The sequence below is a fragment of the Trichosurus vulpecula genome, chromosome 5 (genome assembly GCF_011100635.1).
Source record: "Trichosurus vulpecula isolate mTriVul1 chromosome 5, mTriVul1.pri, whole genome shotgun sequence".
In the NCBI taxonomy this organism is placed as follows: Eukaryota; Metazoa; Chordata; class Mammalia; order Diprotodontia; family Phalangeridae; genus Trichosurus; species Trichosurus vulpecula.
In genome coordinates, this window is record NC_050577.1 from 145175155 (window position 1) to 145201623 (window position 26469).

Below are 26469 nucleotides of genomic sequence, written 5' to 3' on the forward strand. Positions count from 1 at the left end.
ACCTCACAATAATCCTCTGGAGCAGATCCCACAGAAGTCTTTTTCTCCATTTTCCACATGAGAAAACTGGGGCCTACTTAATCTAGAAAGGTTAAGTCATCTAGCTAATGAGTGTCCTGGGGGGGGTGTGGGGGGAATTTGAACCAGGGTCTTCCTGATTCCACAGCCAGCCTTCTAGACACTATGACACAATGTCCAATTTTTATGATTCTAAGGCCATTGATCTTCCCACTAAACCAACTGCTTCCTTTGCCCGTTATAAACAGGCAACTCAATGAATATTCCTTCTTCTATCTAGGATATTTGTTGACCAGTCCCTGAAAGTTACCAAAGGAAAGGTCATTTATAGTCTAAGGGGAAATGTTAGATCATATCAACAGGGCAGGAATCTGGGTGCAAGCAAAGTTGTGTTTAGTAATTAGGCCCGCAGTCAGGAGTCTGGGAGCACAGCAATGCCAAAGATAAGGTCAGAAACCAAGAAAATGGTCAAGACAGAAGACATGGGGAAAACACTGAAACTAAAGAAACTCCTGCCTTAACCAAAAAGTCTTCTATGTGCTTCCCACTGGGGGTCAAGTTAATCCCGGTGTATGTCTAATCCTCTTTAAGCAGAATTATAACTAGGAATTTTTGAGCCTCTGGGCAAATGGCAAATAAAACAAAAAACACCCTTAGATCTGGAAGAGGCAGGGAGGGACTATCTCTTGGGGGAAGAGACAACCTCCAGGACAACAATCCTAAGACTCAAGACCACTGCCAGAAAGCCCACCCCAAAGGGGAGAGGAAGCTTTCTATTTTAACTAACTGTCCTTAATAACTAGGCACTAAGGCAGGTTGTTTCTTCACATTTGGCACCTAGGAAGCCTGATACTGGGCAGAAGAAGTGGAATCTTAATTCCTATAGCAAGTATGCATTTTTTTGAAAGGGAGCTAAAAGAAAAAAGGCTTGAAGTCAACTCTGTCCAAATCTTCAAAATATCATCCCAATGTTTGAGTGGGAAGGGCACCTCAGGTCCAACTCTGATTTTATGGAGGAGGAAAGTGAAGCCAGAGGAGGGAGTCACTTGCCCATGGTCAGCAGTGAAGCTCTTACTGAAAATGAGGCAAGCTATGGAGGAGTCAAATGTAGCCTCAGCAGAATAAACTCACCAACTAACTGCTAGAGCAGAAGAGGCCTTAGAACCTCTTGTTTTTACAGAGGAGGAAAAAGAAGCCCAGAGTTAGGATCCGTGCAAGGACTGGAATTTGATTCCCATCCCCGTGCTTTTTTTTTCACAGGTTGTTAAGGTATGATCTTCTATGACACGGCCAAAGCTTACTCAGTATGATCAATCTGTCAATTAACCAATAAGCATTTGGTAAGTACTTGTTATGCTCCAGTCATTATGCTGCCTGCTGGGAAAACAAAGGCAAAAACCAAATAGTATCTGGCCCCAAGGAGCTTGCATTCTTCACGGGACACAGACAACTGTACACATATGAGTGTGTCTGGTTAGGACTGGGGAGTGGGGTAACAAGAAGGGGAGAGGAACTTAAGAACCAGCAATTGCTGGAAGTTGGGGGTGGAGGAGAATGTTACTCAAGAAAGATTCATCCTTTTACTCTCAGGACTCAAATAAAGAAGTAGTAAGCAACACTTTCTTCTCTTCTCCCATTCCTCCCCTCTCCTTCCATCTCCTTCCCTCTCCTTTCTCTCTTCTCCCCTCTTTCCTCCCTTTCCTCTCTTCTCTCCTCTCCCTCTCAACCACCTTGAGGAGGACAGCCTAGAAAACCTCCAGGGTGAGTAAGGACCTGAGCCTGCTTCAAGCCTATGGCAAGGTAGGGGGCAAACTTTCTATGCCCACCACTTTCACTCATCCTCCTCTCCATCTTCCACACTTGGGGAACTGGATTGCATCCTCTCTTACATTTGGGATTTGAACCCAGGTGTTCCTGACTCTAGGTCCAGCGATCTATTTACTACACCATGCTCCCTCCTAGGCAGGGAGCATATCTATTGGATTTACTTGGCATGGCAATCACACCATTGACACCTTGGATGCTTAGTAAACATTATGAAAGGATGACAGTGACTGACTCTGGCAGTGACTGATTCTAACCTTAATGTTTTCTGTCACCTAGCAGCATTTTTAATAATCTTTTGGGGACAAAAGAATGAAATTTCAGCTGACCTTTTTTATGCACCTCGGTAAGTACAAAGATTACTTTCAAAGCTCATTTCTCTGGTTTTCCCCACAGCACCGCAAATCATTAAGGAGAAATTTCCAAATTTCCCTGCATTTTTCTCTAACCTACGTGATTTTTACATGACTGCCCAGCTGCATAATTATTTCAGATAGTTGGAAACTCTATGCAACTATGATCACTATCAAAACAGCAATTCCTGGCAGTCCATGGTCAGCCCCTTGGAATCACTGATTTGTAAATATCATGTGTTTAAAAATACAAGCTAGCTCTCGATAAAGTGGTCATCCCGATGTTGGGGATTTGGGAAAGTTTTAATGGTGGAGAGGCAAACTGTCTTCACCAGGTAAACGCATGCTTTGTGTTGAGGTATTGAGTTCACTGTATTTGTATTATTTTTTTAAAAGTTCAATAACATTTATATCAGTTATTGTGAAGGATATTTTCCAGAATTACTCCCAATGATCCCAAATTTTCTGTAACATGAATCAGTACCATCCCTCTACTGTTTTATAACTACAATAATACCAATAATAACTGATATCCTATGCTAAATAAATAATTCCATTTTTACTGCACACACAAACATGCAAACATACCCATGATTAAACACAAACCATTACTACCTCCAAACAAGTTCTGAGAATTAAAGTGTCCTTAATTTCACCATTTTCCAGCTTTCATCCAACGATTATTCCCCAGTTACAAGTGCCAGGTGCTTAATGAAAGCTATCAGCCCAGTATTCCTAGCAATTAAGCAGTTATGTGGCATAGTATATAAAATGTGGGATGTGGAATCAGGACCTGAATTTTAAACTTGCCTTAGATGCTTATTAGCTCTGTGACTCCAGGCGAGTCACTTAACCTCCATCTATTTCACTTTCCTCATCTGTAATATAGGTATAATAACAGTATCTACCTCGCAGGATTGTCAAAAGGATCAAATTAGATAACACATATAAAGAAAACAATTTACAAACTTGTAAGTATTATTTAAATGCTGACTGCCGATGGTGGTGGTAGTAGTAGTTGTGAAAGTAGTAATAGTGGTAGTGGTAGTATCAGTGATGGCAGTAGTAGTAGTAGTAGTAGTAGTAGTAGTAGTAGTAGTAGTAGTAGTAAAGCACCTTGCTGGCAAAACTGTGTTTTGGTTCCTTCCCAAAAGCTCCCCGACACCTTTTGAAGGTCCACAAGACATCAAGGTCTGCCTTATCATCACCCTATAACCATAATAGAGCCTTCTACTTCTAACCCATCCCCAGGATAATTTCAGGAATTTTGTGATAGTTCACAGATTACGAGCTTCCAAGACAAGGAAAAAATGCTGTAAGCAACCAGAAAGAGTTCAAGTACCAAGAAGTTACCATCAGAATCACACACACACATACACACACACACACCAGCTTTGGCAATTAAGAGATCGTTGTTCTTCCTTCCTTCTTAGTTCATATAACTCAATTGTCTTCCCCCACTAGCTCCTCTCTTACTCGTCTCACATGAAAAGGTAACGATTGTCCTGGCCAAGGATAATCCCTCGGTATGCATGAATGATTCCATTCCATCCCATCTTCTCCAACAGATTGTCTCATCTATCATCCCCTTTTTCACTTTTCTTCAATCTCTCCCTCTCTATTGGCTGCTTCCCTACTGCCTACAAACACATTCTTGTCTGCCTCATCCTCAAAACCCCTCACTTTTCCAAATCAACTTTGTAAATTCATGATTTTAAAATAATACAAATACATGAGACAAATTCAGTATAGCAGGAAGGGAAAGTTATTTGCAGTAGGGTTTACCAGATGGGTATTATTAATTACATGCTATACTCAGTTATTTTCATGTTGCTAAAGGAGTACATATATTAAAGAATGTCTTAAAATCAATTTTATTACTGCTTTTTATTTTATATTACAGTCATTTCTGGAAATATCTCCTCCCTCTCTTTCTTCCCAATCTCAGATTTAAACTCTCTTATAACCAAGAAAATTTGGCAAAAATATTGAAATTGTATATGCAAGGCTCTAACCTAGTAGTCCCCTGACACTATTCTCAGAGAAAGGAAGTAGGTTTCATTATCTGTTCACAGGACCAATTTTTAAATTACTCAGGGTTTAGATCCCATTTAGCGATCTCTTCATTTATATTATTACTAGAGTCATTTGGTATATTGGGTTGGGTTTTTTTTGGTTCTAGTCATTTTATTTGTAATTTTTCATACAAAATCTTCCCTCATTTTGCTAATTCATATTCATCATTTCTTACTACAATATGATATACGGTTATATTCGTATACTATAGTTTGTATGGCTATTTCCCCCACTTGATTGATACCTATTTTGTTTCGAGTTCTTTATCACCACAAAAAATTGCTATGAATATTTGGGATATGGACCTTTGTCTGCCTTTGACGTCCTTAGGTTGTATCCCCAGTAATATAATTGCTAGATCAACTGATAGTAAAAGTGTAACCCATGTGTTAAAATTTGAACCCTCTAAATTTCAGTGCTCTGGGTCAAAGTCGAAGTCACCCCACCCTAACTATTATTCTGCTCCCAGCCAACCAAATATCCATCTAAATGCTTAAATGAAAATGTGGTGGGGAGTTTGCCATTCTCTGGGGCAAGTTTCTGGATTCTTTTCCAAAAAGCTGGAAAATTTTGTTCAGTCAAAAATAAACTTGAATACTGAAATACTTCGCTTGTCCTAAATTTTGACAAGGTCATAGCTGTAGCCTTGCCAAGAAAAATGAAAATAAAGTACAAAAGAAGTAATAAAAAATTTAAATGTACTAGGCCCCCTTGGCTTTTGAGAAACTGGATGAAAGGCAAAAGCTTCATTTATTATCTAGTGAAACATTTTGTTCTATTCAGAAAGCTAATGTGTTGTGTGTTCCTGAAGTGAGCTGCAGAGAGATAGCTATAGTTTTGTGTACTTTGTTCCTTGAAAATTAAGAATTAAAACAGACACCCTTACAAAATATGTAAATTCATGTATCTTAATTTTTTATTTTACAAAAGGGTTCACTACTATGTGCTTTTAAATAACTATCTCTTCTAAGCCCGTTTCTTGAAGTATTTGATATTTTAAAACAACACCAACAACACAGTTCAGATGGAATTTTTCTATAGCACAGGCACCTCTGTATGCTCCAGGTAAAAATCCAAGTCATTGCTGACATTGAAAAAAAAAAGCCAAATACTTTTTTAAAAAAAATCTGCTCAAAAAAATCATGACTGAGCCTATGTCCAGGCTTGAAGCTTTCCCTAACTATGTTCGCTTCTTCCCCAACCCCCATCCCAAACAACATCACATATCAGTGTTTCACACAAACACTCATAAACACATGTAAATAATGTTTCAAGTTTTCATCATGACCCTGTTATGGTTTCATTTCTGAGGCACAAACATTTTTATCAGAGCAAGTTTGGCCAAGCCGAGTTATAAAAACAGTCAAAGCCTCAAAGGCTCCCATTCCAGCAGAAGAATTCAGGATGAAACTTGCCTAAAAGGGCAAAACCCTGGAAGGGAAATCTTACATAATCTAAATGCAACAACAACCCATTTGCTTTGCCTGAACCTTTTTGAAAAGCCCTGTCCAAATGAATCTTGCACTCCAACTCCTAGCTTCTAGCTTAATGTATCCTAAGTGCTCACTCAGGACAACAAAGAGAGACCCAGGTTAGAACTGGCTCACGGATGATGGCGCAATATAGAGCAGTGGTCATTTATAAGAGCACAAATAACACAGGAAAATTCAGCAGGAAGAGAAGGTTGTACTGATTCTGAATAAAGATAAGGTGAACTCTCTTCATATCCTTAAATCTCAAAAAAGATTCTTAAAAAACAAGTCACGTATAAATCTATAATTAAAAATTTTGGAGAGAAGATTAAAAATGGAGAGCTCAGCCCACTAGGCTACCATTTTGGAAATGGGGATTAGAGGCAATTCAATTTAATCAACAAGTATTTATTAAGTAGCTACTATGTGCCAGGTACTATGGTAGCCATAATGTAAAAATGGTGGGTGTGGACTCAAAAAGATCTAGATTCAAATCCTACCTCTGATATTTATTAGCAATGTGACACTGGGCAAATCTCTGAATTTTTATGTGCCTCAGAGAACTTCTTTGGGACTTATCTGCTAAATCATAGTCTTATTGATGGAGAAATTGAATGGAGCTATCAAGAAGAGGTTAATGTGTAGAAAATATCCATTTATGTGTACATGTTATTTTGTAATCAGTAGTTTTCAACATGAATTCAGAATTTCAACATGAGCACAGAATTAGAATACCTCAGTGTCAATTCATTTTTTACTCTTGAAGGTACAAAGAAAAAACAGATCTTGTTTCACAATCTCAATTCCTTTGTGCGACTAACTACCCTACTCTACTCACCTGCTCAGTACACCATTCCTCATAAAATTGCAGGGTTCTACAAGTAATATAAAAGGCACATTGTCACAGTGACCAAAACCCAGAATTAAAAGTTTGTTATGGCCCTGTGATCTTTGCCATTTTTTGCTGTTGTTTATTATTTTAGTCATGTCCAACTCTTCATGACCCCATTTTGGGATTTTCTTGGCAAAGATACAGGGGTGGTTTGCCATTTCCTTTTCCAGCTCATTTTACAGATGAGGAAACCAAAGCAAACAAGGTTAAACGACTTGACCAGGCTCACACAGCTAGTGTCTGAGGCCATATTTGAACACATGAGCCTTCCTGACTTCAGGCTTGTCACTCTATCCGCTGTGCCGCCTAGCTGCTGGTTTTCGTCATACAGTTTGGGGTTTGCTCAATTTCCAGAGGTTTTCTTATCTACTTTAAGTTTCTATGTTTACAATCCAAGTAAATTGCCTACCACCAGGTGAAAGGTATTGCCTTGATTGTAGATTCATAATATGAATAGTTGGGCATCATTGTAGACAGTAAAGGTCACTGGCACTAGAGTCAGAGGACCTGTGTGGTCTTTGGCAAATCACTTAAATTCAGATCTAAGTTTCCTCATCTATAAAACAACAGGATTAAACTAAATAGCTTCCAAAATTCCTTCTAATGCCAGATCTCTGATTTATAAGCATAGTTAATTGGGTTGAAGATGATAGCATGCTTTTCCGTGTAAGGATGCATTTTAAATAAAAATATGACATTTTGTTTAAATAAATCTAATAATTAATATAGTTAGAACACAGAGAACTGTTGAATCTTAAGTATCTAGTCCAATCCCTTCATTTCACTGATGAGGTAGCAAAGGCCCATAGAACTTGAGTGCTGCCCAAGGTCATTGAGTTATTTCAAAGATGTCATTCTGAGTAAGAGTATAAGAAATATGAACAACTACGTATCATCACAAATCTTTAACTATTCTCAATAACTACTTAATCTAATTCTGGCTAATTCTCTTTTTTTGTCTTTTTATACCTCTCAATGATTTCATCAGCTCTCATGGATTTAATTATCATCTCTATGCAAGTAACTTCCAGATCTATATATATCCAGCCCTAGTTTCTCTCCTGAGCTCTAGTACTGCAGCACCAACTGTCTATTAGACATTTCCAACTAGATGTCCTGTAGACATCTCAAACTCAATATATACAAAACAGAAGTGATCATATTCCCTCTCAATCCCGCCCCTCTTATTAATTTCATTATTTTTGTCTAGTAACCCAAATTTTTGACCTCAGAATCACTTTAACTCTTTACTCTCCCTCGCCCCTGTGTCCAGTTACTTGGTTAGTTAACTAGTTAATTAACTAGTCTTGTTGAATCTGCCTCTGTGATATCTCCTGCATATATCCCCTTCTCTCTACACACATGACTAACATCCTAGTTCAAATAAGCATTCCCCTTCACTTGGATTATTAAAATAGGAAGGAAGGAAATAAGCATTTTTAAAGTGCCTGCTTTGTGCCAAGTATTGTTCTAAACACTTTACAATATTGTCATATTGGATTTTTACAATAACCCTAGAAAAAAGGTGCTTTCATATTGCCATTTTATAGTTGAGTAAACTTAGTAAACATGGTCATGCCTAGTAAACTGAGTAAGATGGAAATTAAGTGACTTGTTCAGAGACGCATGGCTGGATTTTAACTCATTTCTTCCTGACTCAGGTCTCTCCCCTTTTCAATCCACCCTTCGCTCAGCTTCCAAAGTGATTTTCCTAAGGCAAAAGTGTGACCATATCAATTAGCAAACTTCAGTGGTTCCCTATCACTTCTAGCATCAAATATAAACTCCTCTTTTGATATATAAAGGACATCACAACCTGACTCCATCCTACCTTCTTCTCCCGTGACATTTCTTCTCCCATCTCTGCATCTTTGCACAGGTTGCATCCTATGCTTGGAATGCCCTCCTCCCCCAGCTCTCTCTCTTAGAATCCCTAAATTCCTTCAAAGCTCAAATCAAATGCCATCTCCCAGAAGAAGCCTTTCCTCATCCTCCCCCCCTACCCACCAGTTGCTAGAGCTTTTCTGTCCATTGAAATTACTTTGTATTTACTTTATATATTCTTTGTACAGCATCTGCTATATATTCTATTTCCCCTGAAGGCAGGGACTATTTGGATTTTTTTATCTTTGGATTCACATTGCCTATCATAGTGCTGGACATATAATAGGTAATTAATAAGTGTTTAATGATTGGTTTATGTTCTCTCTGACATACTAGAAGGACGAAGCACTCAAAAATGTTTATAATTTTACTATAATTTACCATAATTTCTTCCATCTTTGCAAGGCACTTTAAATACAAATTTTAAAAGTAGGAATAATTTTATGCACACAAAGTGATTGCAGATTACAGAATTTACAGAAATTACAAATTTTCATCACATGATATCTATTTTCTTTACCCCGTGGATAAAAAAATCACTGTATCAAACTGATACAACTTGGTCCTTCAAGGTAATCTTAAATTCTCTGAGCAAATTTCTAATTTACCCAGAACCTTTTACTGGAATTGAAAGCTAACACTTCAAGCTATGGCTTTAGGGATTTAGAATAACTTTTCACCAAAAACCATTTTAAGTGTTTTTCTTCAGCTTTCGAACTTTCTTAGCCAGGAAAAATCTTGAACTGCATAGCTATAATTTGTCAGGGGTAAGGCCTTGTTTGCATTCCAAGTTCTTTGCTAATATCTACTGCTTCATTTGCCCTTTATGACAAAGCAGAAAAAATTATAGTCATGAGGCACATATACACAACAGCAGTATAATGAATACCTTAAAGTTTCTTTTTTTATTCGGTAGTTTCCAAGATGCTGCATGTTAACCACTCCCCTCATCTCTATAAATGAACAATGTGGTCTTCAGTAATGATGTACCAAGGTCAGCTAAGTGGCTGAGTCTATATAATAAGCTAACATATAAATGGATCCTATTTGTATATTTCAGGAGGAAACTCTATAATCAATTTTAGAATATAAACTCTTTGAGTAGAGATTACTTCATTACTTGTGTTTATATCATTAGAGTCTAATACAGTGCTTGGAACATAGTAGGCGTCTAATAAATGCTTAGATTAGAGGTAGCTAGATGGCTCCTCGGATAGAGCGCTGGGCCTAGAAACAGGAATACCTAAGTTCAAATTTGATCTTAGACACTTACTAGCTGTGTAACTCTGGTAACAACCTTAACTTTTCTTTGCCTTAATCTGCTGGTGAAGAAAATGGAAAACTACTCCAGTATCTTTGCCAAGAAAACCCCATGAACAGTATAGTCCATGGAGTCATGAAGAGTCAGACATGACTCAACAACAACAAATAAATGCTTACTGACTGACTGATTATAAACACACCAGCAACTTGTATAACAGATGGGATTAAATATCTCCTGACATCTCTATATTCTTTAGTCATTTCAGTTATGTCTGACTCTTCATGACTCTATTTGGGGTTTTCTTGACAGAGATATTGGAGTGGTTTGCCATTTCCTTCTCCAGCTTGTTTTTACAGATGAGGAAACTGAGGCAAACAGGGTTACATGACTTGCCCAGGGTCACACAGCTAGTAAGTGTCTGAGACCAGATTTGAACTCAGGAAGATGAGTCTTCCTGACTCCAGGCTCAGCACTTTATCCACTGCACCACCTACCTTCCCTGAAGTCTCTGTATTAGTCCCCATTGATCTTCCCACACTGACACTGAAGAACTAACTCCCAATTGATCAAGATTTAACTGTTGAATAAAAATAGCATTAGAAAGAAGTAGTCTATTAATATCAGTATTCACTAGCTAGCCCTTCAGACTATTCTGTCCTTCAGTCTATGTTCTGTTTACACTTTTTTTTCTTTTGGGTTCAAGTGCTGTTCAGCCTCTCAAAAGCACAGGATGACTGCAACAGTGGCTCCTGTCATCCGGTGGTTGGCGATCTCCTCGTGGGTCGCAGTGCCCAGCTCACAGCCTCTTCTACCTGTGGATTTGATGGACCACAGAAATATTGCATCATAGGCTACTTGGAGGTAGGTTGATTCTTATTCATTTGTGGAGAAATTACTAGTGAAATGGAGAGTTTTTCCAGGATGCCTATAGATGTCCCAGAAAAGACAAAAGTAAACAATGCAATCTTCATTCAAGTAGAAAGTAAACATTGCCAGGAAACACCAAACTATAATACAAACTTGATTAACCAGAATGCTTGAGAATGAAATCATGAGATGATAGATTTAGAGCTTAGAGTTTCAACGTAACACCAACATTTTATTTAATTTTTTAGTTTTGTTTAACATCACAGACATTTACATATTACCCCTTTCATGAACTGTCTTCTTATAACAAAGTAAAAAGTAAATTGATAATACAATGACCTCATCTCAAAGTTCTCTTTGTTTATAACAGAAAACTACTTATTTTCTCTTTCCTCCTCCTCCTCACCCCATTGAAAGAAAAAGGGAAAAAATCAGATTTCTTATAACAAATATGCATAGTCAAGCAAACCAAATCCCCCCATTGACTGTACACAAAACCAGGTATGTCTCATTCTGTGCCCTAAATCCATCACCCCTCTGTAATGGATAGCATATTTTATCATCAGTTGTCTGAAATCATGAACGGTCCTTGTATTGATCATAGTTCTTACAGCTTTCAAAGTTGTTTATTTTTAGGGTTGTATAAACTGGTCTTTTGGTTCTGCTCATTTCGTTCTTGATTAGTTCACAGAAGTCCTCAAAATTATTCATTTTTATATCACTGATACTATAAAATTGTTATTCTGATTTTGCTTACTTCACTGAATTCATATGTCTTCCCATGTGTTTTTGAAATTGTCTATTTTCTCATTTATTATAGTACAATAATATTCTATCACATTCATCTGCCACAACTTATTCAGCCTTTCCTCAGTTGTTAGATAACTTCTCTGTTTTCTGGTTTTTGTCACTGCAAAAAAAGTTGTTCCAAATATTTTTGTACATACGGAACCTTTTCCTTTCTCTTTGAGCTCTTTGGAATACAGCCCTACCCACTATATACCTCAGTCAAAGGGAATGAACTGTTCAGTGACTCTCTGTGTATAATTCCAAATTGCTTTCCTGAATGGTTATACTCGTGCACAGCTCTACCAACCGTGAATCAATGTGCCTGTTTTCCCACAGCCTCCCCAACATTTACAATTTTCTCTTTTTTTATCAGGAATCTCAGAATTGCTTTAATTTGCATTTCTCTAATTAATAGTGATTTGGAGCATTTTTTCCAAATGGCTATAAGTAGCCTGAGTTTCTTCCCTTGAGAACTACCTATTTATCCTTAGACTATTTGTCAATTGGTGAATGGTTCTTCTTATAGATTCTAATGTTTCTTGTATATCTTGAAAATAAGACTTTTATCAGAGAAACTTGCAGCAAATATTTTCCCCCAATTTATTGTTTCTCTTTTTAGTCTTTATTTTATTAGATTCATTGGTGAAAAAACTTTTTAATTTTATATAATCAAAAGTATCCATTTAATCCTCTATATCCCTTTCTATTCCTTGTTTGGGAGTGAACTTTTCTCCTGTACATAGCTTTGATTTTTCCAGTGTTCCTTCCTGATGGTCTGTTCAATTTCCATTTCTGGTTCCACTCCTCTGAGGGGACTTGAAAATCTTTTTCATGTGAGTTCTTGTTGAAAATCCTTTGAAAATCCACTGGTCACCTTTCCTGTCTTAGTGAGCCCAATATAGTGTACTTAATTAAATCTTCCCTTAAATCTTTCCCTTAATCTTGTAGTGCCTCTGCGTCATCATGATGGATATTAGTTCTCTGTATACCTTTGCCCTGATTACCTTCTATCTACTTTAGATATTGTTTGTATGTACCTAGTTATTTCCATGTTCTTTTCCCCCATTAGAATGTGAGTTCCTTCAGGGCAGGGACTGTTTTTGCATTTCTTTGTATCCCTAGTGCTGAGCACAGTGTAAATTCAAAATGCTTGTTGACTAACTGGTGGTGTAGCACCATCATGGAGATTGGAAAGATTAGATTTATTGTATACTACATTGAACATCTTTTTTGCCCTATGCCTTCCTATTTTTTTTTTGTTTTGTTTTGCTTTGTCTTGCTTTTTGGCAGTTAGGTTGTGCAATGGATAGAGTGCCGAGACCTGGAGTCAGGAAGACTCATCTTCCTGAGTTCAAATCAGCCTCAGATACTTCCTAGCTTTGTGACCCTACGCAAGTCACTTAACTCTGCTTGCCTCAGTTACCTCATCTGTAAAATGAGCTGGAGAAGGAAATGGCAAACCACTCCAGTATCTTTGCCAAGAAAACCTCAAATGGGGTCATAGTCAGACACAACTGAAAAATTACTCAGATGAATTTCTTTTGTCTTATCCAATATATCTCTAACAAGAGTTGGTTTTTCTCATCATTTATCCCCTTTCTCAAAAAAATGAGTTCAGGAAAAACAAAAGCCAGTTACTTAGGTAGGCAAAGAAAAGGTCAATCAGTTGAGTGATCAAGCATTCACTAGGTGCTGAGGATATGAAGACAAAAATGAAACTCTCCCTACCCTCTAGGAGATTATGTTCTGTCCAAAGTAAAGACATATAATAATACGTGCAAAATATATACAAAATAAATACAAGATGGGGGTGGTATTAACATTTGGGAATATTGGGAAAAATGGCACTTGAGCTGAGGGTTTTTTAAAATAATTTTTATCGATGTCTTTTTTTAACATTACCGTAGTTTTCCCTAGTATCCCTCCCCCTCCCAAAGCGTCATCCCTTATAAAAATAGCATTTTTAAAGAAATTTATTTTAATTTTCAACATTCACTTTTATAAGATTTTGAGTTCTAAATTTTCCCCCTCCCTCTCCTCTCCCTGAAATCTGATATAGGCTATACATGTACAACTATATTATACATATTTCCACATTAGTCATATTGTGAAAGAAGAATCAGAACAAAAGGGAAAAACCATGAGAAAGAAAGAAAAAACAAAAAAGAGAGAAAATAGTATGCTTCAATCTCTATTCAGACTCCATAGTTCTTTCTCTGGATGTGTATAGCATTTTCCATCATGAGTCTTTAGGAATTGTCTTAGATCATTGTATTGCTGAGAAGAGCTAAGTCTAGATCGTTGCACAATGTTGCTGTTACTGTGTACAACGTTCTCCTGGTTCTGCTCACTTCACTGAGCATCAGTTCATGTAGGTCTTGCCAGGTTTTTCTGAAATCCACCTGACTTAAGCTGAGTTTTGAAGAAAACTAGGAATTCTAAGAGACAAAAGAAAGGAGGGAGTGCTTTCCAAACATTTCCAGCCAATCTAAAGATATAGAGACAAGAGATGAAGTGTTTCATCTGAGGAACAGTAAAGAGGCCCGATTGACAGGACCATGGAGCACACTAAGGAGAGTAATAGGCAATGAGGCTGTAAAGGTAGGTTGTGAAAGGCTTTAAGTGTCAGAGTTTCTAATTGACCCTAAAGGTGGTAGGGCTTTAGGAATATCCTTTACCCAGTAATAGCACCTGGGTAAAGGATGGCTTGGACAAGGTACTCAAGGGATATTTGAGGAGGGAAAGAACACTTTCAGAGAGATTGAAGAAGTCTAAACACAGGAGGTCGTGCTGAACTGAATCAGTAATTGAGTTTCCATAATAGTCTCGAATTCAGTAGCAACAGATTGCTTTTCTGTGCCTGTTTTTTCATCTAACATCAGAAGCATTTAACATCACAGAAGGTGTTCTTTTTAAACAGAGCTTTGATTTTATCATCTTTATGCCATTTACATAAAGGGTTTTTTTCCTATCAAACACAAATGGACCCTAGAAAAACAGCAAGAATTGCTTTCCCCACAAGAGTTCCATGATATAGATAGTGCAAAGATTATTATCCTCGTTTTACAGCTGAGAAACTGAAGCTCAGGGAAGTTAAATGTCTTGCCCAAGGTCACACAACTAAGAAGTATTTAGGCCAGAAATTGAATACAGATCTTCTGGCTCTAAGACCAGTACATTTTCTACCACACCTTTTCTACCATACGTTATTAGTTTGGTATGAACTGCTTATTAAGTTTCTATGGTTCTCCACTCCTATTGTGAGTTTCCCCATTACCAGAACTCTTCAAATGGAGCCTGATTGATTACTTATCAGAGATAATATAGAAAGATTTGAGGGGGCAGAGACTGGGCCAGTCTTAATCATAAGTAGCCAAGACAAGGGTTGTTCATTCATTTTTTCTTCATGAACACTTTTTTCCAGTGCAGTCATCTTATGAGAGAGAAAGAGGGAGGGAGGGAGGGAAGGAAGAAGAGAGAGACAGAGACTTAGAGATGGAGACAGACAGAGACAGAGAGAGAGGGAGATGGAGAGAGAGGGAGAGGGAGACAGAGAGAGAGAGAGGAAAAGAAGAAGATGGAAGTTAGTTTCAGAGGAGAGTACTAGCAGGATGCTCTGCTAGGACCAGCAATCTTCACTTCAGTCAGAGTTGGGGGAACAGAACATTTATTACCAAGTTTTGGTGACAGGAACGTACACTTTCTATCTGAAAGAATAATAATAGCTGGCATTTATATAGTGCTTTAAAGTTTATAAAATGCTTTACATATAGTATATTGTTTAAGCTTCACAATTACCCTATGAGATAAGTACTACAGATATATTTATGCCTATTTTACAGATGAAGAAAATTAAGTGCAAGGAGAAAAAGTGGCTTGTGTTGATCGTACAGCTAGGAAATGATTATTGTTCTTTCTGACTCCAAGTTCAGAATTCTATTCATTATGGTTTGTTGCTTTCCATCAAAGTCCTAATCCCCCATTGGCACAAAGGAGCAAGAGGTAGCAATGGGCTAGCTCCTGAAAACAGCTTTGGAAATTTAAAAAAAATTTTCTTATATTTCCCTTTGAAGTAACATGCAATTGTATTTTGTTCCCAGAAATTATGGGCAACTTACACACACACACACACACACACACACACACACACACACACACAATTCCATAAAGATGATGCACATATCCACAAAAGACAGTAATCTATGCCAGATGCTGAAAGTTTCCTATTTACGAGTCTATAAACACAAACCATTCTCACAACAAAATGAACAATCCTAACTGTTTAACTTAGAAACTCTGAACTTCAGAAATCAGAACCTTCAAATTGCTATAAGCCAGAAACTAGGGTTTGTTGTGGTTAAAAAGAACTCTACAGACCAAAGAACGGGAGAAAAGATTTGACTTGTTGTGGGACGGAACACAGAATTACAAGCTTCAGCAACAAATGGAATCTGGCAGCTGGTATAATGCAGACAAGCATTTGCTTGTCTTTTGCAGAACAGGACTGTTTATGTACGCTACCTATATATAAAGTTAAGGCTATTAGTCAATTCCTACCTGAGTTTCTTATCATTTTAGTCACTGACATAATTTTAACTCTTGTTAAATATAATAAGTTTGGGAAAATGGAGAACAATTCAATGTATTCCATGTGCCCTAGGCTATATTTTACCCAAAGTCCCTCACAAGGACTCTGGGTACTTACTTCATCCTCCTAACTACAGCATTATTCTGGCTTCATTGGAATTGTCTCCTGACAGTCTGGGCTTCTAGGTCATTCTTGAAGATGACCAGAGAGATAGCTACCAGCTTATTCTCTTGTGCAATTTATACACACACCACCCAGCTTCCGTGAAGTAGTCTAATGGGGTGTGCGTGTCTGTGAACCTATGAATATGTATGTTTGAATATTGACAAAGAATACAGATTCTTTATGGCAAATCTGTGACAGTGAAAAAATTTCAAAACCCCACTCTACCCCCAAGTGGGATTGAAAATAAACCACAACTAAATAAAGCAAAGTCACGTAGAGGATGATGCTTTATTTGAGGGGTCTTTCATTTTTTCTGTGTCATGGCCCCCTTTTTAGTATTCTGGTGACTCTCACCAACCCCTTCTCAGAATCATGTTTCTAAATGCAGAAATAAAATAGGATTACCAAGGAAACAATTATATTAAGTACAGTTATCAAAATATTTTTTAAAAATAAGTTCATGGACCCCAGGTTAAGAACCCCAATTCTACTTGATGAAATAAGAGCCATGTGTTTTAATTCTGTTCCTTCGATTTCTTCCTCTACCACCAGCATCTCAATTGTTCTGCTAGCTTCATACCCACATTTTCCATGCTAGCTAAGAATTCTGAAACTCCAGGTCTTGGTTAGGTTTCTTAAGAGCACAGTTGTGATTATGAACTCAGTAAGGTGGAGGAAAAGAGGCAAGAAAGAAGTATTATGTTGGTTGTTTTCCCCTATTATACCAAGAACCTGTTGTTCAGTAACAGCGCCATTGTGGCCTTAGCTACGTGCCTGAGCATCCTGTCAATTGGTCCACTTGAACCCATACCCTTGTAGGATTTGCAGATAGGCTACATGCATAACTAGAAAGAAAAAAGTCATGAGCTGCTCACAGAAACTTCCCCTATAACTTTATCATGTGTTGTTTAGTGTGTTTCCTTTCTCTTTCTAATTTTTTTTGGCCACGTGCTTTTCAAAATTAACAGTGGCATATACATGTGTCTCTCACATACCATAATCTTCCCTCCGCACCTTCCCCTAAGAAGCTTTTGTCAAGGCCTGAAAATTCAGAGGGAGCAGATTTGGTGCAAGATGTGAAAAAATGTGTTGCCACAGTGAAGACTTCTCTTCATGATGTAAATATTTTAAAACACCTTTTTGCTATGCTGGCATTATTATCCTTTGTAATTACCTAGAGTGCCAGCAATATGTTAAGTATGCTTAATGCCAAACATACAGTCAGGTACAGCCCAGGGTGCTTATAGGCTGAAGAGGCAAGGAGTCACCCACAGACTGGTAGGGTTGAGGGAGAGGGGATAAGATGCCTCCTTCTCTCTCTCTCTCTCTCTCTCTCTCTCTCTCTCTCTCTCTCTCTCTCTCTCTCTCTCTCTCTCTCTGTCTGTCTCTCTCTGTCTCTCCCCCCCCCCTCCCTCCATCCCCCACCCCTCAACTGAATCCAAACTTCACAGAGTCAAAGGGCCACACTTGAGGACCTAGACATGTGGCCTTGAGGCCACAGGTTCCCCACCACTGATCGAGGCACTACCTCTTTTCTCACCACTCTCACGTTGGAAAGTGCTTGTAGCTAGGAAATCATGTAGGGAAAGGAATATTTCCAGGGCCAAGAACAGGGCAGGATATCCATCACATAACTAAATTCAGTAGAACCAGAGAGAAAGCCAGGTAGAATGGATTGACCTCTAGACTTAGAGTCAGAGGATTTGAGTTCAAACCTGCTTCTGTCACTACCTGTAAAACTTCTCTGGGCCTAAGCTTCTTTATGAAATGACAGGGTTGGACTAGATAACATCTAAGTTCCCTTCCAGCTATCAACCTATGACCAGAGAAAGAAGCTTCTTTCTTTCCAAAAAAGAAGTGATTTAATGTTATTTTTCAAAACCTTAATATGTAGGCACTCATCTTTGTACCTGAGCTACTGCTATTTTCTCCCTGCTATCAGGAGCCAACATCCCCTGGCAAGAAGTGATTTTAGTACCATAATATTACTCTAACCCAAAAAGATTTGGGAAGTCAAGGTTTGGAAATTTGTTTTCAACTATAGAATTTTTTCTGTAACAAAGATACTCAAGGGAACTCCCTGGTCTCCTAAACTGGGATACCTCCATGCAACTGGGCATGTGTGGCTCCATAGGGAGGGACACATGTCCACCTTCATAAGAGGTACCCCAGTCTATATACTTTTGCCCTGCCCCTCTAGATCATATGTCTCATCACATACATGACCAACTCCATAAGAGCTGTCCCAGTCCAGTGGATCAAGCAGCTCCCTGATCATCCTTGATATATCTGCCAATCACCTTGTTACAGATCTATTAACTATATTGCCAAAAGGGATCTCAGGAAGCCATCAACTTGGTCCACCCTCCTTAAGGCAGGTAAAGTACTCTTTTTATTGGAGCTCCTCAAGGGGGATTGGAGAACCACTCGCTGGGAATGTTGAGGAAGAAATTGATGCTTCAGGTTGGGCGACCACTGCAGGTTATTTACAATAACATCCTAATTGGACTCCTACTCCCATCAATTTTACATGCTGCTGGTCAAATAATTTTCCTTAAGTACATATCTGAGTATGGGATTCCCCTATTCAGCCAACTCTAATGGCTTTCTATTGCCTCTGAGATAAATATATATGTATAAATATATAAGTAGAAAAATATAAATATATATAACATTTGTATATGTCTATATACACATATGCATGTATATGCATATAAGTGTGAATGTGTGTGTATATACATAACACACACTCCTTCACTTTTAAAGTCAGCACGGCCCCAACCTAAATTTGCAACTTCATTAGACATCACTCTCCTTCCCATGCTCTTCCATCCAGCCCAACTGGCCTTTCTGTTCTTTGTACATGCTACTCTATCTCCTGACTCTGTGTCTTTGCAATGGTGGTCCTCTGTGCATGGAATACACTCTTTCTGTATCTCCATCTCATAAACATACCTCCATTCCTATAAGGTGCAGTTTGGGCAAGCACCATCTGCTGCATCAAGCCTTTTCTGATTCCCTAGTGTCCATCCTTAAAAACTACCTTCTAGTTAATAATTCTGTATTTATTAACTTTATATTTAGGCTGCACATATTTTACCTGTACTTGTCTCCTCCCTTAGAATGTAAACTTACTGTAAAGAAACATTGTTTTATTCTTTATACTTGTATCTCCAAACCCAAGCACAGCGCTTGGCACATAAGCTACTGCTTAATAAATCTTTGTTGATTGACCAGACAAAGTTCAATAGAATTCAAATATTCTATTATTCCATAATCTCTGTTTTATTCATTAGTCATAGCATTTTTTTTCTTATAATCCCTTCACCATCATCCTACACATACTCAAAAGCAAATAACTCATAGAGGACTGAAGGTCTTTAGAGAACTATCCATATAATACGAACTGGAACCACAAATGGAAACAGATTACTAAGCAAACTCAAAGTCAGGTGTTAGCTGTAAACACTGGAAAGATCCTTCCTAAGGAAAAGCAGCTCTGGTTTTCTAGATGTGATCATTTTGTTGGGGTCTTGTTCTGTGAGAGTAGGGGTTATCTCCTCTCTGAATTTCTGAGTGGTCATTTAGCGCATCATGCTTGATTAATAATTGCCTGATAATAAGCATTTGGGGGGTGATAACAAGGAACCTTGAGGAACATTCCAAGCAAAGGCACCAATGATGACAAAAAGAACTCTCCCTTGCAACCAGACTGGATGTTGATCACATAAGCAAAGAACATTGGGCCCAAATGTGAATGTAAGGATGATAATGGCAGCCACAACAATGATGATGAAGGAATAATATTAGGATATACATTTGTCCCACAACTGGTTCCATCTAAACTCCATTGAAAAAGATGAGAAGAATGAAATGGTGGTGGTGGTGATGATGATGATGATGATGATGATGATAAGTAACTTTTATTGACTATCTCAAGGTCTGCAAAGATAAGGCTTGACATTTATTATCTCATTTAATCCTCATGATAACCCTGCAAGAGAGGTACTGTACTCATTTTACAGGTAGAGAAGCTGAGGCTGAGAAGATCCATAGGACCAACACATTTGGGGGGAAAAATATGAGTTTTTTCCCCTAAAGGAGAGACCTCTCTTACTCCCTTCAACATCTAGGCTACTAGTCCTCTAATCTTTTGAAGAATATTCTTTGCTCCAGGCACCAAGCTTTTTAGAACAAAGAATACAGGGGGTCTTAGCTAAATAGCTAGTGCCCTCCTGTACAAGTATATCTTTCTAACTCAGGGGTCCTTAACCTGAGGTCATTTACTTGACTTTTAAAAATTTTTTTGATAATTATATTTCAATATAATTGGTTTCACTTATAATCTTATGTATTTTATTTATTTAAAAACTTTATTCTGAAAACAATTGCATGGGTTTCACCAAAGAATTAAAATAAAAAAGGTTAAGAATCTTTATTTTTAACTGAACTTCCTGGTGGAAAGGTTTAATTCCATCTGTTGGATAGCTCATTCTAGCTTCTCTTTTCCTCTTGATTTTAATCTCTGAAGGATACATAACACCTAGTCATCATCCGTGTAGAGGTTAATCTCCCCAGAACTGTCAAAGATCTGCAAGGTTTAGGGGTCACTCAAATTATCAATTTCAAAACTTGTTCCAGTCTCCTGTGTAGATCAGTAGTCATGGAAAGGCACAGAGACAAAGATAGACCAGGGAACCAAGACATTGCTTTCTGTGGTAGTGGAAGAGTACTACTTCTGGAGTTAGGGGACCTGAGTTTGAATCCTGAATCTGCCATTTTTACTGTCTGAGTGGCTTTGAGCAGGCATTTTTCCTGCCCCCTCTCAGTTTCCTCAACTTTTAGACTAAATGACTCGTTAAGTGTCTTTTAACTCTGAAGCAAAGACTCTATGATCATACTATCCTTTCCACATTCCCTTCCTTCATATGTATACTCAGGAGCAAAACCTTTAAAAGGCTTCAAACAACAAGGGCAAGACATCCATCCAGGGCTGATCAATGATCAATTGACTATGGTGAGGAGAATGAAGCTTAATAGCTATAACACCTTGTGTTCTGATGCAAAGTTAGAATTGGCTATATTTGCTTTACAGGTTAATCCCCATAGCTATTTCTAGAGTCATTTGGAGTCAATGAATGTTTGTTCTGGCGTTGTTCATCTGAGATTTTAACAATATTTTGGTACTCCCAGGGGAAATTTGGGGTAGGGACATGAGTCAAAGAGTGATGTGTGGGATGCTCCAAGACTGAACCTAGAGCTCGGTTTCTGAGGTTCTCTGGCATGAGCTACAATAATTAGTATTATTATCATTACACTACATTTGAATAGTGTTTTATATTTTCCAAAGGGCTTTCATATCCATTATCTCAGTGGTCCTTCTGATTATTAGGGCTTTTTCCCTATTCAAATTATCTTGCATTTATTTATCTATTTGCATATTATATCTTTCCTCACTGTAGAATGTAATCACCAGAAGAGAAAGGACTCATTTTTTGTTTTGTTTTTGTCTTTGTATGTCCAGTGACATAGCATAGTAGGGCCTTAGTCAATATTTATGGACTTGAAATAAATTGACTTGGTATCCTTATAGAGTATAGCAGGGAGGAAGGCCACCGAGAACAGATCCCAGAAGCTAACAATAAGAATCACACACATTATGTAAGAACATTAGTTTCACAAGCTTCTTCTTCCAAATGTTTTGTTTGAAAGATCTGAGATAGGAAATATGAGTTGTTTTGATTACCTTTCAAGTCAAGTTACAGCAGTCAAAAGTAAAGGAAGTGATTCTAGTACTGGAAATACACATTCTCATTGTAAAAATACATTTTAAATTTCTTTGTGTTGCATTGTGTCTGGGAGAAAGAGTTCCACGTAAATTTATTTTTCATCCAAAAAAATGCACAAAGCTATTAAAATGTGAAAGTTGGATTTGAGTTCACTTTGTTATTCTAATTAAGCAACCACTGGTGAAAAAAATGTTTTGTTACTTCCTCTCCTCTTTATATTTATATTTTAGATGGATCAGAAGACAATAAACATAGATACTGCTCATTTTTTTCATTTAGTTCTACAATAAGTAATTATATTTCTGTACTTAATTTGACTTGTTTTGTTTTCTAGGGTGAACAAAAATGTTTCATTTGTGATTCTAGAGATCCATACAATCCATATACACAAGGCAACAGCCATACAATCGACAATGTCATTACAACATTTGAACCAGACAGAAAAAAGAAATGGTGGCAATCCCAAAATGGTATTATTCCATTATGTACTTTTTCATTTTTTCATATTTTAATTATTAATCAACCCTCATTAAAACAGATTTCTTTTGAAATAATTTTAATAATATTATATTTGAATAGAATAATAGAGGCAAAGATCAAAGAGCCATATATAAATAGAAAACTTACTTTAAGGAAAGATTAGTTTCCATTAGAAAAATAACTCTTTGAGAGTAGCAACTTCCTTTCATCACTTTTTGTATCCTGGGTGCCTAGCACAGTGCCTGGCACATTTTAGGTACTTAATAAATGTTTGTCGATTAATTGGTCATCTCTTAGCTAGAAATATTCAATTGTTTGTATGTATGTTAAAGAGAAATTTTGTGTGCAGCACCCAGTCTATGGGTTCGCCATATGGAATTTCCAGTCACAGGCTAGGGTTCCCAGAAGATTGGCTGCCTACTATTCCCTTCAATATTCTACGGATGACCCTGATGGGCATGGTTGTTCATGAGATCCCAACAGTGTATCTCCATCGAATTACCTTTTACAAAAGCCATTTATTAAACACTCATAGCAAGAACAGTTGGCATTTAAAAGCAATCCCTCCAAACTTGGGACACCCTCTCCCCCTGCACTGGCAGAAGTGGTGGGGCACCATGTAGGGATCATGTGTGGCAAAGGAATATCTCCCAACTTCTGGTTGGTGAAAATCCTTTTCTCCCTTCAAAATGTTTTCATGAAGTTCCCCTTAGGCATAGCTTTCTTCTGGGCTCTAAAGATAGTGTATTTCTAGATCCATAGCTGGTATTCTGTCTGCTATAAGAGGTTACGCTCCCTGGAGCTGCCCCTCTTGGAACTTTCAGTATCCACCTGGGTCCATATTTGTCCTCAGCATATCTTTTGCTACTCCTGGTGGATGTGTTTTCTGCTGCTGGTCCAGCATCTCCGATTATATGATCAATAGAAGAGGAGAGAGATTAAGGAAGATAAAACACTCTCTCTTTACTCCTCAACCCTCCCTCCGATGCCTTTTCGTTCAGGCACAAGAGTCAACCTCCTCAGGGCACTCCCAAACATGGAGTTCCCTACCACTCTGACTTGCCCACTCTGACTTAAATCAATTGCCTCCTAATTTAAGACCCCCAGAGGCATGGTTAGCTTGTTTCATTCACCTATTAACTGTTTCCTTCTTGATCCAATGAAAAAGGATAAGAAATCATAAGATCTAACCCATTTCATTTGCACAGTTCAAATTTCATCATCTTATATTTACAGTAATTAGGATGGAGGTAGAACCTGATTTTTACATGTGTGTCATTTTTCTTTGAAAATAATAGAAAGATGTTAATAAAAGCCCCATATGAAATGCATTGCCAACATAATAAATATATCTATGAGATTCTATGGAAATTTACAGAATCAGTGTGTTATTGTCTACTCAGTGTATGTCATTCACCACTCTTTTTTCTGACTTGATGACACGGTGGGGTCAAGCAAGAGAGAGAGAATAAAGGGATGATGTCATTTTTTTCTTACTACCCAGAGATCTTAGCTCAAAAAAAAGTGAGTTGAATAACAAATAAACTAACCACAAAACTATAGCCTCACCTTGATCAATGACCTACTTCCTATGTCATTTCTAATTCAGATCTCCTTCTTCAATGCCAGCACAGAACCTCGACTATTTTTTTCCACAGGCCTCTATTTAGTTTTTATCTTACCCAGTTCTCCCTCCTGTTCTACAAAGAAGCGATATGGTATGGTAGAAAGAACAGCACCTCAGGGTCTGGGTTCAAATCTTGCCTTTAATACTTATTACTCCGAGTTTCATCTATAAAATGAAAGAATTGAATTAGATGCCCTCTGAAGTCACGTCTAGCTCTATACCTCTGGTCTTCCATAATCCTATAACCTGCCTTTGCTAGATGCAAATCTCTATAACATTGGCCTGAAACCCCAGCTGTCTTTTTAGCAATCCTAAGGAATGTTCCTGCATTACCTAGATTCTTCTTAATCATCCCCCTCTGTTTCAATTTCTAAACTATCTTCAGATGATGGAAATACTTCCTCTAGAGCAAGGGTTCTCAACCTAGGGTCCATTAACTTTTTAAAAAATACTTTTACAACTTTTCTTTAATATATTTGTTTTCCTTTGTAGGCTTGTGTATTTTATTTTATGCATATTAAAATATGATTCCAAGAAGGAGTCCATAGGTTTCATGGGATTGCCAAAGGTATCCCACACACACATACATACGTATACACATCAAGAAACCCTGCTACAGAGGTTCAGGATAGGATTGATCATAAAGTCATCCAGGATAGGCATGAAAGTAAGAGAGTACGTGGTTTGGTAGTTATTTCATTTCTTCCTCAGCAACGTCCTATTGGGATGCTAATTTTAAGGCAATGTTTGAATTGTTCACCTCCTAAGTCAGCATCTCTTCAATAGAAATGCATTCATTCCACTTTCAAAAAAATATCACACGCCTATTGTATGCAGAGTACTTATGCTAAGCTCTGGAGAAGATGTAATGTTCAGGTGAGACATAGTCCCTATGTGGACTTACTAGTTTTTTATATCTGATGAATCAGGCCAATCTCCTTAAGGAAAAGAAGAGATACATCCAACCTTCCCACCTCTGAAAAAATGGTCCTTCCTTCACATTTATTGACAATACTGCCACACAGTGGTGTTCTGCCACAGCCATGGACTGGGGCCAGAGACTGGGCAAAGGCCAGCAAACCTTCTACTCAGATCTTCATTTCAGGAGCACAACTGGGGCCTTAGCAATGCACTCTAACATTACTTAAAAAAATAAGATTAGTAAACTGCTTTAACCAGCAACCACATTATTTTTAAAAGATATTACTATAAATTCCAGACACTGATACTACCTGGAAAGTAATTATGTGTGACTATCACTGATTTTCTCTTTCTTAATTTGTCTCTAGGTCTTGATCATGTCAGCATCAGACTAGACCTAGAGACACCGTTTCAGTTCAGCCATCTTATATTGACTTTTAAGGTATAGATGTCTAAGATCTGATCCTTCCCTTATCTTGGATGATAACCAATGCACACTTATTTCATGTATACTTTATAGTGCCTCATAAATCCAGACCCAAACCATCTTATTCTTTATATAAGGATGAGGTGTGTATGACTGAAGGGGAAAAAATCTTTAAAATGTGCTGTCCAAAAGGATATGTGTGTGTGTGTGTGTATACATATACATATTTATACATACATACATACATATATATACTAACACACATATATATGTATATATGTGTGTATACATACAGAGAGAGAGAGAGAGAGAGAGAGAGATGTTTAATATTATACGAGCTTGTATTTTCTTTTTTTTTCCCCAGTGGGGAAAATGAGGGGGAAGGAAGAACAAAGAAAGGGAAGACGTAGAAGGAAGTAAGTCACTGAGGCATCTTTAAAAAAAAAGCAGGGAAGAGAATAGAAAGAAGTCCAGAAAGAAGCATAGACAAGCAGGACAGCTTTGAAACCTGCAGGCTGAACTTATATACTTAAAAAGAAAAGCAAGCTATACATAATAGAGATCTGCAGTTTCGGGCACAATCCTCTTTTGCTCTTCTTTTACGTATGTAGAAATTTTATTTGGTTTTTAAGTTCAGAAATGTGTGTGTGTGTGTGTGTGTGTGTGTGTGTGTGTGTGTGGCCAAGGACCCTGGAGATTGGAACTATAGAATATTCAAGCTGAAAGGAGTTTAAGAATCCACTCCAATCCCCTCATTTTACAGATAAGGGAAATATGGCCCAGAGAGATAAGGAGACTGTCTTAAGGTTATAGATCTATTTATTGGCAGAGATGGCACTAGAAGCCAAATCTTTCAAGTATTAGTCTGGCTCCCTATTGCTACTATATGAGAAGAAAGAGGACCTGACAGATAATTAAGTGAAGGATATGGGAATGTGAATGTAAAGAATCAGTGCTTATAAGGATGAGAAGACAGGAGATTGAAGGAGATTCAGTAAGTTTAGTCAGACTCTCTGTCAAACTATTGTGACGA

At 37.7% G+C, this 26469-nt stretch overlaps 1 protein-coding gene across 1 annotated transcript in view; it reads left to right on the plus strand.

Annotated features, from left to right (window-relative positions):
* The first annotated feature begins 2154 nt into the window (after positions 1-2154).
* The window catches only part of LAMB4 (laminin subunit beta 4), a 140509-nt gene continuing 116194 nt past the window's right edge, over positions 2155-26469 (plus strand). The window contains exons 1-4 of the mRNA XM_036760117.1: positions 2155-2188; positions 10487-10644; positions 22316-22451; positions 25378-25451. Coding sequence (XP_036616012.1) covers positions 2155-2188; positions 10487-10644; positions 22316-22451; positions 25378-25451 — 402 coding nt within the window. The remainder of the gene's footprint in view (positions 2189-10486; positions 10645-22315; positions 22452-25377; positions 25452-26469) is intronic.